Consider the following 13,914-nt stretch of genomic DNA (forward strand, 5'->3'; position numbering starts at 1 on the left):
GTTCTAGGCCTGGGAGGCCTCCTGCAGGCCTCCCAGGCCTAGACTGGACTTCCGAAAGCAGTGTGCATTCAGCCAGTTCTCCGAACTCAGCAAAGTTTAGCTATCGGTTCTCCCGAACCAGTGCGAATCGGCTGAATCCCACCACTGGTTTTGATCCATTTTATGATCTTTCTTGTCAGACTTGTTAAGTGAATCACCAGTTATGAAGTTAGCAACACGGCTGTTAAGTGAATCTGGCTTTCCCATTGATTTTGCTTGTCAGAAGGTCATAAAAACTGATTACATGACATCGGGACACTACAACCATTGTCAGTACATGCCAGTTGCCAACTGTCTGAATTTTGATCATGTGACCATGGGAATGCTGCAATGGTCATAAGTGTGAAAAATTATCATAAGTCATTTTTTCCAGTGCTGTTGTAACTTCAAATGGTCACTAAATGAATAGTTGTAAGTCGAGGACTATCTGTATGTGGGGAAAATAGGAGGAGGAAGGATTATGAGGTATGCTGCCACTTTGAATTGTTTATTTTAAAAAGAAACCCATATAAAATAAATAAGTGTATCATAACATAATTGTCAGATGATATAAATTGTATAATTTGCTCATTTGCTCAGTAACATCATGGTATGCAATACAATATTGTGGCTTGCATTGGACTCCAATTTGTGGAAGTCTGATACATGGATTTGATTGCTGATTTTGTTTTATTTTAGGCTTCCAACTTTAGAGAATTCTTTATACATTGCTTTGTTTAGATACATAGAAATCAATTCCCTTAATTAAGTTTTCTTGAAATAATAACTACAGTGGCTTGGTTCACACAATGTGGCCAGCCACAACGTGGCCAGCAAATCATATTATGGCTTAGTGAGAGATACAAACTTGTTTGTGGCTGTTGGTTTTTTCCTGTTCTTGTTAAGAAATTACTCCCTGTGTGTGTTCTACAGAAGAGGATTCTTGGAAGAATCCTATATATAACCCATATACCCTATATGATGGGTCTTCATCATTTCAAAAACAACCAGTATTGATGTCTATTAAACTGAACACATAATAAATAGTCTTCTCATTTATACATAGTACATGATCAAAACATTAGAAATCTGGTGCGCATAGTCAGTGGTATTCCATACACATCTGATTCTCACTTGGTCAATAACCTTCCTTTTTGAACTTTTGCTTAGCTGGCTGAGGGATTCTGGGAGTTGAAGTCCATCCGTATTTAAGTCGCCAAGGTTGAGAAACGGTGGACTGTGCTATTTGCTTCTGCACATCATCAGAGAGATGAAATACTGAACTTTAGTTCTGAGACTTATTCTCAATGGAAATGCCAAATGTACAAATCTTATTGGCCAGAGTTGAGCAAAGGAGATGACTTAAGCAAAACCATACTCAGATCCTGCTAGGCACCTTGTATAGATTCTCCAGTTTTTAAGTTTGGAATTCTCTGTACCATCACATGTTATGTGATGCTTTGTTTATACTTAAGCAATAAAAATAGTTTATATCCCAGAAATCCACATGAAATTGAATCACATGGAACTCCAATGACTGGTCATGTTGTTTGGTCCTTGCTACGTTTGTATTTTCTGTAGTGATGTCTGCACATGTGCAGTGCTGTACATGTTGAAAGAGAACCAGCAATATGTTCTCCAGAGAAAGAGATTAGCTCACATGGTGTAATAAGATGGTAGATTTGTTGTCACTGTGAGTTGTGGTGGGGGGGGACATGAAAGGAGGCTCAGCCAATCTCAATGTATACATGGTTGTACTTTGACAATAAAGGTTCATTCATTCATTCATTCACTTCCTTGATGGGCAAAAATAGCAAGCAGACTATGGGATTTTCCATTAATGTTCAGTTTGTATCACCTTTCTAGCTCCCTCAAGAAGAAAAATAAATATTGTACTAATCTTGTAACTATTTCTCATATGAGCGGTGTGGTGGCCTAGTGGTGAAGATGCTCGCCTCCCACTCTGAAGACGGAGAGTTCAATCCTAGGTAGCGGCAGATATTAGTCTCTTAGGGCGCAAAGAAAAAATATCTGCTGCAAACTCTGTGTGGTGTCAGAAAGGACACCTGCCTGAGCACCATCTAGTTGCCTCAACTCTATCCTGAATAGGGACTACAGGGTCGTGAAAAGGAAGGGTGCCTGTCTCTCAATCATGGCTTACATGAAGATGTAGAATAATTGTTCTGATACAAGAGTGGTTACAGGAACTTGGCTGTTCATCTGTTCTTTAGATAAACTTTTGGCTCTTGAGTTACTCCATTCTGTCTGAACTCTTTTTATCTTGCAAGATAGAAAGGCAGACGGTTGAATTTCTTGGCCAGGCAGGCATGCAGATCAATCTTTGGTGCAGCAACAAACTCTAGTCATAACCACCACCAGTAATGCATTTTCCTTGCTCCTTCTCTCAAACAGCCCCTTGTGCGCAAGTGTAAACCTTTAAGATGTCTCTCAGCAATAGAAAGCAAGTGAGCACTTCAACACTGAGGAAAATCGCTGCCGACATGAGTAACTTAATCGAAAGTCTGGACTCAAGGGAGCTTCATTTTGAAGGAGAAGAATTGGACAGTGATGTGGTACATGATCCAAAAGCTCCCGGTAAGTCAGTAGCTCAAGCGCATAAAAGGCTTCTTTGAAACCTGAGGGTTCTTTTTAAAAAGAAGGTTGATAGTTCTTACTGAATGAGGGGGAAGAGATGTGATTCAAATGTGATTGAATTAGACTGAATCGGAGCTCCAGGAGCCTTGATGCCCTTTGTAAAGTCTTCAGCAACCATCCTGGCTAACATTTCTCTGTTTCCTGTACTATTAACCCTACTTCTTTTACCAATTAAAAACCAAAACTCTACATTTAATAACTCCAAAAGCTCCTTTATTTTTCCCAGGTGGTGAAACCTTGAAAATCCCAACAGATTATATAAGGCCTTCTGGTTACCAGAAAGGAAACGTTTGAAAATTTGGACCCAGGTTTTTTTCCCCAGGAATTTTTGGTAACCGGGTTAAGAGAGGAATAGGAGTGTTTTATGTCCAAAAGACTTGCAGTCCCATTCCTCCCCTTATTTTCCAGTTTAAATATGAAACTGCCAAAATCCAGTCCTTTTGTCACTGTTTCAGAGGTGACATCTTGCGCTGCTTTGGGAAACAAAAAGCTAAGTGTTTGGCAGCTGCATGACCTGTGCCTTTATCCACTCCTGTTTTAGAAGTCTTGGAGTCAAGTCTTACAAAGATCATGAGAAAGCAAAGAACTATACTGGGTGCAAAATTTTAACATTTTAAAATTTTTATTTGATAATATTTTGTTTTAATTGTTAAATTCCTCACACTGTATTGATTTTTTTATGTTTGTGTGTGTGTGAGTGAGAGAGAGAAAGAGAGAGGAGAGAGAGAGAGAGAGAGAGAGAGAGAGAGAGAGCAAAGGTAGGAGAATAGAACCAAATATTTTTAATTAATTATTTTTAATTCAGTATGGAATCTGAAGTGGTACCATCTATTCTCTTAATTCAGTGTTTGTCAGTCTTAATCGATTTTAAGATGTGTTGATTTCAACTCTCAAAAGTCCACACATCTTAAAACTGGTGGGGGAAAAACACCTTGCCCTGAATCATTCTGAAATACAGTAATGGCAGGGGGCTGTACATAACTAGAGATGAGAAAAACTTGGAATTTTCTAATCTGCTCTGAGCTTTCTCTTCAAAGCGGTTTGCTAGCAACTGCAACTCCACATGACAATTAGGTGGAAGAAAAGAGATACAGAAAACCCCAGGCCTTTACCATTATTTAGCAATTACTGTGTTGGGATTGCTGTGGCTTCGACTGGTAGTGCTAGATAAATTACACATTGATAGATAAACATCAGCTAGTTGAGAAGGACAAACTTATTCATCCACCATCTGCTTATGCATGTACTGTATAAATACAGTATAGTGTTCCTACTTCTATCTAGCTGAAGTTATTCATGTCCAAAGGACATGTTGAAACCAGTGTAACATGTTAACTATAAACATCCTGTTGTTTTCAGTGGCCTGGTTCATTCAGTGTGCTGTGCCATAATGTGATGTGCTTCCCTTAGAGGCACCCAATCAACTATATTTTATTCAACAACCAGTGGTTTAGTGTAATATGCAAGCCATATGGTAGTTAATAGTATCATTTTTAAAAAGCTTGTTTGTATGTAAAAATTACTATGGGCTATCTTGGATTGCATTGAGTTTACTAGCATTGAGTCCCTGATTATCAGAGGTGGGTGGGACATATCGTCAGAATGGACAACCACTGTATGACTTGCCAGTTGCTCTACAGTTGTACTGGAATCTGGGAAGAGACCTTGAGGTCAACCATGCAAAAATGCTATGAAAGAAAGACTTTGCTATTGTGACAACTAGCCAAGGGAAGTAGAAGCTAAAGCTGTTGACAAAATCTGTTGATGAGCCCTGTGCTATGAAGCCTCCACCAGAAAACCATGAGTGACAGCACCCACAGCTACTACAACAGTGTACTTCCAGGGACCTGGAAGTTGGAGATCCATTGTTGTAGTAGTTGTGAGTGATGTTGCTCATCGTTTTCTATCAGTTTTTGATAGTACCTCTCTTCAAAAGTGGTGGAGGCTTTAGATAGATAGATAGATAGATAGATAGATAGATAGATAGATAGATAGATAGATAGATAGATAGATAGATAGATAGATAGATAGATATACTGTAGCTATAACAAGTTGTGTGTGTGTGTGTGTGTGTGTGTGTGTGTGTGTGAGAGAGAGAGAGAGAGAGAGAGAGAGAGAGAGAGAGAGAGAGAGAGAGAAAGAAAGAGAGAGAATTTAATATATAGATCAGAGCATATATGTATATGCTACATGGCTGATTTGTTTTGATACAGCCCAAAGTGTGAATCAACCTTGATTTGTAAACCACAGTTGATTGACATTGTGTGCCAACTGTGTTTTTTATTCAACAAAGTATGATTAGACAAACTATAAGTTACTGCCTGATCTGATCCAGGATGTGAATAATGTTTTGCAGTAGAACAACCCAGATTCAGTCCCTGATCTTTCAATCCAAACAATCAATTATTTTAGGTTTTTATTGTGAAATTTGTCTTTAAAAAATGTATTAAATTTCATTTTCTTTTACATTTCACTCAAATCACCCTCTTGGCATCAGGTTTCCTATCTAAAGGGGAAGTGACTAATGCAAAATAATCTGGATCTTTTATTCATTTGAGAGGAACTGCTACACCCCATGGAGCGCTTGGCTGAAGGAATCCCCATTGTGCTGCCATGTCTCAATCTGTCATTTAACTGCTTTTGCTGTAACCTGTTTAACGTGCGCTTTAAAACCCATGTAAAAAAACTGATACCTAGCCATCTCATTCTTTGCAGTGGGCATTCCATTCTCAGCCATTTATAACACTAAAGGATTTAAAGAGCCACACGTGCAGCTCTACCTAACCGGGTGTCCTGTCCGAGTACGGGTTCTAGAAGTGGAGCGTTTTACGTCAACAACCAAGGTCAGATCTACTCTCTCAGTCATACTTTCATGTTGGGCAAGGATGCAGGAGGCCTAGTGGGTCGAAATATTTTTTTTTAAAAAAAATAGACGACTATTTTTTAAAAAAAGCATCGAATATCATGTTTAAAATCTTTTTAACCTGTTCCATAGAAATGGCTGGGTAGGAAGTTTCTGTGTGCCATTTTTTAGAAATTGGTACACCTGATGATTTGCACCGGAATCTTCACTACTGAATCTTAATCTTTAATCGAGGGAAATTTTCACCAAGTGTGATAGAAGGACAAAGGAAAGGAGGAAGATTATTTTTTTCTTAAATTTATATGCCTGTCAGAATCCATTTATATCACATTCATAAATGTATGTTTAAAACATTATCCCCCCCCCATGGATTCTGCCATCTCCCGAGGAAGGAGGAGTGCATGTGGATTCAGCCTGCCTTAGGTTATTTCAAAAACCAAGGGAACCTTTTGAACTGGGGGAACAAAAGGGAGGGTTAGAGAAGAAGGCATCTGGCCTGTGTCTTCGTTTAATTCTGTAGAGGAAGAAGGCAATAACCATAAAGATTCAAAGTTCCTTTTTTCCCACGAAAGGGATGACACGAAGTAAAATGATGGGGGCTGACCAAATGGGGTTGAGGGAAGGAGGGTTGAACCGGGATCCCTTTATAGAGTTTCAATTTGTAAAACAATACTAAGTCCTGTCTTGTATTTCCACAACCAAGCATGTCCTAGTAAAAATTCCTTTTGGACTAGAACTGACTCCAAGAGTTTTTGTTTTCCTAAGACGTGGTTTGGGGTGGGTCCTGACAATGCCCCTGGTTTCACTATCCAAAGATTACTCTGAACCAATTTCATTCCAGTTTGACCTTTGTAGCTTTTCCATGCATCAGTGAAAAGAGGTGTTTTGTACAGAAGAGGATCGCAGAATCCATTTTGTGCCCTGGCAGACTTCCTCCTTCCCTCAGATTAAAACATAAAAATCAGATTTATCTGAAGTCCCAGTTACCCTTCAAAAGTAAAAAGGTGAAGTGGTTAGAATGCAGTATTGCAGGCAAACTCTGTCCACAGCCAGGAGTTCGATTCTACCGGCTCAAGGTTGACTCAGCCTTCCATCCTACTGAGGTCAGTAAAATAAGGACCCAGATCGTTGGGGGCGATATGCTGACATTGTAAAATGCCCAGAGAATATAACATTAAAGGTAAAGGTAAAGGTTCCCCCGCACATGCGTGCTAGTCGTTTCCGACTCTAGGGGCCGGTGCTCATCTCCGTTTCAAAGCCGAAGAGCCAGCGCTTGTCCGAGGACGTCTCCATGGTCATGTGGCCGGCATGACTAGACACCAAAGGCGCACAGAACGCTGTTACCTTCCCACCGTAGTAGTCCCTATTTTTCTACTTGCATTTTTTACATGCCTTCGAACTGCTAGGTTGGCAGAAGCTGGGACAAGTAACAGGCGCTCACTCTGTTACGCGGCACTCGGGATTCGACCCGCCAAACTGCCGACCTTCTGATCAACAAGCTCAGCATCCTAACCCACTGAGCCACCAAGTGGTATATAAGGCTAAGTCAGGGGTGTCAAACTCAATTTCATTGAGGGCCGCATCAGCATTGCGGTTGCCTTCAGGGGGCCGGGTGGGTGTGGCCAGGGTGGGCGTGGCCTACTGGGTGGGTGTGGCTAGAGTGCATATGGCCTACTGGGTGGGCGTGGCCAGCTCTACATCGTTCGCATCAAGGGTGCCTATGGGGGCCTGGGCAGGAGTGGGACAGATCTGAGGGTCTCTGGCAGAAGGAGGGTCTCTGGGCCAGGGCCAAGGCAGTGGGGGCCGTTCCCTCACTGTTTTCAGGATGGCTTCGCGGTCCACATGAAACCACTTCACGGGCCGGATCTGGCCCCCGGGCCTTGTGTTTGACATGTCTGGGCTAAGTGATATTGCTATCTTGGTCCTATTTTGCTCTTGAATCACAAAAGAGGTTCTAGGAACCAGTTATAGTTCATGGATCAATTCTCTGTGATTTGTGGCATCCAATTGCTTAGGAAGAGCAGGTAAGTTACATCTTTTCTCTGAAATGGTACTTATGAGAGGGGTTTTATGTACTGAGCTATTTTTATGCAACTTTTATGGTTGGGGAAATAATGTCTAATTCCTTTCCGCATAATATGTTTCTTTTTCGATGACACTGATTCAGGATAAATCTTGCTGAAACGTAATACAGGTAGTCCTCGACTTTCAAACATTCGTTTAGTGAATGTTCGAAATTACAGTGGCACTGAAAAAAGTGACTTGTTTGTCACACTTAGAACCGTTGCAGCATGCCCGTATGGTTGCCATCTCCCAGATCATGTGATCATCACCCTTTGCAACCTTTTGACAAGCAAAGTCAATGGGGAAGCCTGATTTCACTTAACAACTGTGATACCGGCTTATCAAGCACAGTGATTTTCTTAATTGTGGCAAGAAAGGTCATAAAATGGAGCAAAACTCACTTAGCCATCTTGCCTAGCAACAGAAATTTTGGGCTTGGTTGTGGTTGTAAGTCGAGGACTACTTGTATTAAATGAGAGCCTTGGTTAATTGATCTACAAGAAGGTCACTAATGGACTCTCTGTAGAACGTGCTAACATGAAAGAGAAGAAGAAAATGACTAAATAATCTTCTTTGAGCCTTTAACGTCTGGTTCCCTTTTTGAAGGTGCCAAGCCCCCGTGTTTACACCATTGAGCTGACCCATGGGGAGTTTACATGGAAAGTGAAAAGGAAATACAAGCATTTTCAGGAGCTGCACAGAGAACTCCTTCGATACAAAGCTTTTATCCGAATTCCCATCCCAACACGAAGGTGATTGCATGCAAATCTTTCTAAGCAGGGGTTTTGTTTGCGTGTAGAGTGGGAAAAGCACTCATATTTACCCAATTTTCATCCAGTGGTATGCTATGATTTGGTGAGAGCTCAGCACATTGTGATGGCTTTGTGATTTTTCTCTCGGACAATATTGTTCAGAGTTGTATCAGCTTTAGCACTACAGTAGTCTTAGTATATCTGTACCACCATTTGCCAAGAAGTTCCAAGATGGCATAGTTGGTTCTTTCTCTTTTTTAAAAGGAGGAACATGTTGTTTAACTCTGTGAGGTTGGATAAGCTAAAAGATAGTGAATTACCTAAAGTAGGGCCGTCATGTTTGAATTATAAGCATGCAGATGGCTAGCTTTGTTGAGTAGCTGATATCAAAGAAATACAGAAGGTTCTGAAGCTTTGCCGCCACTAATTTTCTTCAGGGTTTTTGCAGTTTAGATATAATAGCTCTAACCTAAAACACTTCCTCACCGAACAAGATTTTGAATCCGTATTGCTCCTACACTGATGCTGTAACCCAGAGGTAGGTGGGTAGGCCTCCATACAGTCTCCCAGAACATTGATTCAGCCCCTAAGCACTCTCCAGAAGTTGCTGTCATGATCTTATTAACACCGTTCTGAACCCATCCCCACTTTAACTACTGCTGGCTTTCAGTGGTTAATTTTATGGCATTGAACATAATGTTTCAATGTTGCTTTTTTCAAAAGGCAACTGGACTTCCTTTGTTTTTTCCTTGAAGTCATTTCGCTTCTCATCCAAGAAGCTTCTTCAGTGCACATTTGGGACAACCATTACCTGGATGACTGAGAATCTCCATAGACATTTAGGATGGGGGCACCGTTGCCAAAAATTCAGCAGGCCAAGAATTGGCTTCATGTAAATTAAGTTTCTTTGTGATTGCATGGGAATGGGATAGTAAAAATAAGCAATGGCTTAAAAGCAGTTATGAACATCTGTACCAAAGCATCATGCACTATTGTAATGGTTGGTCACATAGTCAGCCAGAAGATTAGACTGCATTTTGCATTTTTTGTCCACTTAGCAAGTCCTTCCCATGGATCTGCAATAGGCAGATATTGTTGTTTAATGACATTAAAAGTATTGTCACGATTTGCTGGTTTCCAGGCCAGCACCCTTAATCACTACATCAAGCTAGCTCTTATAATGCTTGCTTGTTATTGCTAAGAACCAGGTGATCACCATGACTCTGGAAAATTCTTTGGCAGTAAATCCTGAAGAAGGCTGCTCTAGCTAATGGAGATTCTCTTCAAAGAAGCAAAATTGCTGAGGCAGCAGTTTTATGGGCAATGTAAATGCAAAAAATTAAACTCTTGGTTTCATTATCTACTGTATTTGTGATCTTTTCAGTCAGTTCTGGACAAATCCCTGCAGTTATCTTGGCAAAATTTCAGAAGTGGCTTGCCAGTGACTCCTTCTTAGGGATGAGAGCATGCAACTTTCCCACCATCATCCCACCAGATTCCAAAGAGGTCATGGTCTTCTAGTTTCTAGTTTGATGCCTTAACCCCTGCACCAAACTGGCCCTCTCTTGGCTATCTACTAATGTTACTATTACCTACTATCTACTAGGTGACCTACAAAAATGATTGCTCTTAATAGTGTGAATGTTTAGTTTAGAGATAATTGAAATCATCACTTTCGGACCAAAGTAATTGTTTAAAATTTTCAAGCTACTGTATATCAGAGATAGCCAGTTTGATTTGGTTCAGAGATGTTGTGGTCCAATCACCCATAGATTTGAATATCTAAAGTGGCCTGATTTAGATATCTGAATTTCGTTGAATCAAATCCAAATCCACTTGATGATTCTAGGTAGATCAACTCAGTAATCCAAATCAGTTTTATGATTTTAATTGTTCAGACACATTTATTGGCTAAGACAGTACTTAATCGTTTATGTAAGTGAAGTGTGGTAAGGGTACATTTCGGACATTTTGTGCTGGATGAAAATACAAGCCTGAAGGTGGACATGCAATTAATGTATCCATGTGTGTTTTATGTTATCTTTCCCAGTAATTAAAGAAATTTGAATCATTAGCTGCAAGTGTTTTCCTTTTAACAATGAGGATATTTCTATTGGCAAATTCACCCTTCATCTCTGGGACACATTCAATGTTGTATTTTTTAGACACACTGTGCGGAGACAGACTGTCAAAAGGGGAGAAGCAAGACAAATACCAAGTCTTCCACGCACCTCTGAAAACATGGTCAGAGAAGATCATCTCTCCAGTAGAAGAGTAAGATCCTTCATCTGGAAAATCAGTTTTAAGTTTTTAATTTTAATTTTAGACTTTGGTTACATACCTAATTATAGTTTCCATAAATGAGGTTATGCATACGTTTCATGCATAGCATGTCATTTGTTTGTTCCTATTTCACTGCTCCCTTTACATGTGTAATTGATAAAGCTAGAGAACTGGAGAGCTGAATATCTCTTATAACTAAGCTTTGAGCTATACGTATGACCTCCTAAGTATATAGGGTAGATCAGGGGTCTTCAGATATGGCCCTTTTATGACTTGTGGACTTCAACTTACCAGTTGAAGCTATTCCTAGGAAAGCTGCTGGTGGTCTTCTTCATCACAAGGCTCTTAGACTCTAAAGAGATTTAGAGATGGCCTTCAGGAAGGTATGGAAGACTATTAAAATTGGGGAAGAGAAGAATGAACTGTTAAGCAGAACTTACGGGCACAGTTATGCAGTCCAGAGACTGAAGGAAAACCTGAGAAAGATATCCCTTGATTTTGTTTAGTATGGAGGGATGATGAGAGAGAGGGAGGGGGGGAGAAAGAGAGAGAGGGAGAGAGAAACTTGAATAGAATTTCAAGGATCTGTTTTTCCATCTTTTTTACAATAATAGTAGCATTCCTGGAATCCTTGAATTGCTTGGTTTTTTTTTACCCCACCTAACTTAGAAGCCTTTTAAATCCCACTTTTGATGGGACTGGCTTTGAAGACAATGCAGTTGTCTGCATGTAAGCCATCTGATATCGTCATACTGTACCAGCGGTGTGGCATTGCACTGGTTGTTGGTTTATTTCCAAATAACAATCACGTTGCTTATTAAATTATGTAAAGCCTATATGGATTAGGACCAAGAATGCATTTTGAAAGTTACCTCTCTCCTCTGAGATGTGGAAAGAGAAGATGAAGCAGTGAGTAGTCTACCCTTGAGAACAAAGCCCTGTGTTCTTCAGAATAAAATCTCCTTTGCCCAGTATGTCTGGATTTCATTTTTTATTTGCTCTTCCATCCTCCTGGCTTGTGAGCCCACTGGTGGAGCAGTGGGCTAATGCCTCCTTAAGTAACACCAGCTGCCTGCAATTAGTGCAGGTTCGCATCCCACCAGGCTCAAGGTTGACTCAGCTTTCCATCCTTCCGAGGTAGGTAAAATGAGGACCCAGATTGTTGGGGGCAATTAAGCTGACTTTGTAATAATGCCGCTTGGGGGGGGCCCAAAAGCCCTACTAAGCAGGCATATACATAGAATGAAGGCTACTGCTAAGCTTGTAAGCCGCCCTGAGTCTTCGGAGAAGGGCGGGATATAAATGGGATTTTAAAAAAAATAGTATAGGATCTCCTGCTTGAGCAGGGGATTGAACTAGAAGACCTCCAAGCTTTCTTCCAACTCTTTGTTATTCTGAGTAGCCTCTGAAATACGAGCAGTGCCCTCGAGTTTCGATCTTTATAAGCCTGCATTTGGAGACGGAGCAAGTTTGAGTGGGTACTGGCAGTTATTACAAGTAGTCCTCGACTTGGGATCACAGTTGGGACCAGTATTTCCATTATTAAGCAAAGCATTTGTTAAGTGAGTTGTAGGCAGTTTTCCGAGCTTTTATGGCATGGTGAAGTGAATCATTCAGTTTGGTGATTCACTTGGTTGTTAAGCAAATCTGGCTTTCCCCATTGACTTTGCTTGTCAGAAGCTCCCTGGAAAGGTCATGAGTGGTGATCACGTGACCCTGACACCCTGCAACCCCCGTCAGTACATGCCAGTGGCCATGCACCTGAAATTTGATCAAGTGACCGTGGGGATGCTGAGATGGTTGTAAGCGTGAGTCCCAGTTGTAAGTCACTTTTCCAGTGCCGTTGTAACTTTAAACCATCGCTAAACGAATAGTTGTAAGTTGAGGACTACCTAATTATCAGATTTAGGATGATTGCGTATGTTCTATTTATTTTCTTTTTTTACTCTTTGGATCATGCGATTCTGTTGGATGGCTTTCGTAAACTGCTTGGATTTCAAATGCTCGGTGTAGAACTGGCTGTCTTAAATGAGCAAATGAGCCCCAACATTTCTGTTATTAAGCGAAACATTTGTTAAGTGAGTTTTGCCCCATTTTATGAACTTTCTTGCCACAGTTGTTAAGTGAATCACTGAAATCGTTAACTTAGTAACACGGTTGTTAAGTGAATCTGGCTTCCCCATTGACTTTGCTTCTCAGTGGGGAAGCCAGAAGGTGATCTTGTGACCCCAGGACATTGCAACCAACACAAATATGAACCAGTTGCCAAGCATCCAAATTTTGATTAGATGACCAGAGGGATGCTGCAATGGTCATAAGGATGAAAAAGGATCGTAAGTCACTTTGAATGGTCAGTAAATGACCTGTTGTAAGACGAGAACTACCTGTACTGAACAAACAACAGTGTTTCCACAACTTCCTTACTAGCGATGTCTGTGGTAGGTGGGGTCTCAGAAAAAGTCAAGATGGCAGTCATGACTCATGAGATCAAAGCCTTGCCCCTTTTTAACACATATACAATTCCTATTAAAAGGAATAGAGCTTTGATCTCAAGATTGCAACTATTCTTCTTTTACTTTTTCCACCTTCCTTCTGTAAACACTCCCGATTATTATCTTGTTTAACAGAGAAAGAAAGGACCACATTTGTATATAAAATTCATGCAGATGTACAGTACTAAAGAAGGATTATGTTGACATTCAAATCCTAGTCAAATTTGAAGCATGCTTTATGTGCTAACTCCTGTCATGGAGATTTAAGGCTTTTGTTTTGTTTCGTGTTTTTTTCCCCTTTAGTTTCTCTTTCCCAATCTTTTACTCTGTTTACCAGAAAGAAAGATTATCTTGAATTTAAAAGATTCTCCCTGAGAGCAGTTGTAGGCAGAGAAAAAAGGAGGAAAAAAAGCTTATCTTTTTTACTCTATTCTCAGCAAATCTAAATTCATCCTCCTGTCTTAAAAGTTAATTACTTGAGGGGAAAAAAAATCAGTTGTCCTTTCATGTAAATCTCCAGCTATTTCAGATTGCTTTTTATCATGAGGCATTTCTCAGATTCAACTGCAAAGTAAAATCAATTACCTTTTGTTAATTATCTCATCTTTTCATTATCATTATCCTCATAAATCATCCTCCTGCTAAATCTTTATATCCTATTTCCTCTACCTCTCTCTCCACTTGCTCTCTTTCTGTCACCCATGCAACATTTCAGTGTTGTTATTCCCTCCAGAAGAGATCTTGTTGTTTTAGTTTGACTCTTCATAACAACTCTGAGCTTGGTTGT

The 13,914-nt window shown here is 40.3% G+C and overlaps 1 protein-coding gene across 1 annotated transcript in view; it reads left to right on the forward strand.

The window, feature by feature from the left end:
- PLD1 (phospholipase D1) overlaps nt 1-13,914 on the forward strand; it is a gene marked incomplete at its 3' end in the record, with an annotated part of 134,603 nt that overhangs the window by 49,402 nt on the left and 71,287 nt on the right. Inside the window, exons 2-5 of the mRNA XM_083364872.1 lie at nt 2,431-2,613; nt 5,371-5,516; nt 8,207-8,352; nt 10,518-10,626. Coding sequence (XP_083220998.1) covers nt 2,460-2,613; nt 5,371-5,516; nt 8,207-8,352; nt 10,518-10,626 — 555 coding nt within the window. The 5' untranslated portion in view covers nt 2,431-2,459. The remainder of the gene's footprint in view (nt 1-2,430; nt 2,614-5,370; nt 5,517-8,206; nt 8,353-10,517; nt 10,627-13,914) is intronic.

Source organism: Vipera ursinii (assembly GCF_947247035.1).
Source record: "Vipera ursinii genome assembly, chromosome: 5".
NCBI classification, from domain to species: domain Eukaryota; kingdom Metazoa; phylum Chordata; class Lepidosauria; order Squamata; family Viperidae; genus Vipera; species Vipera ursinii.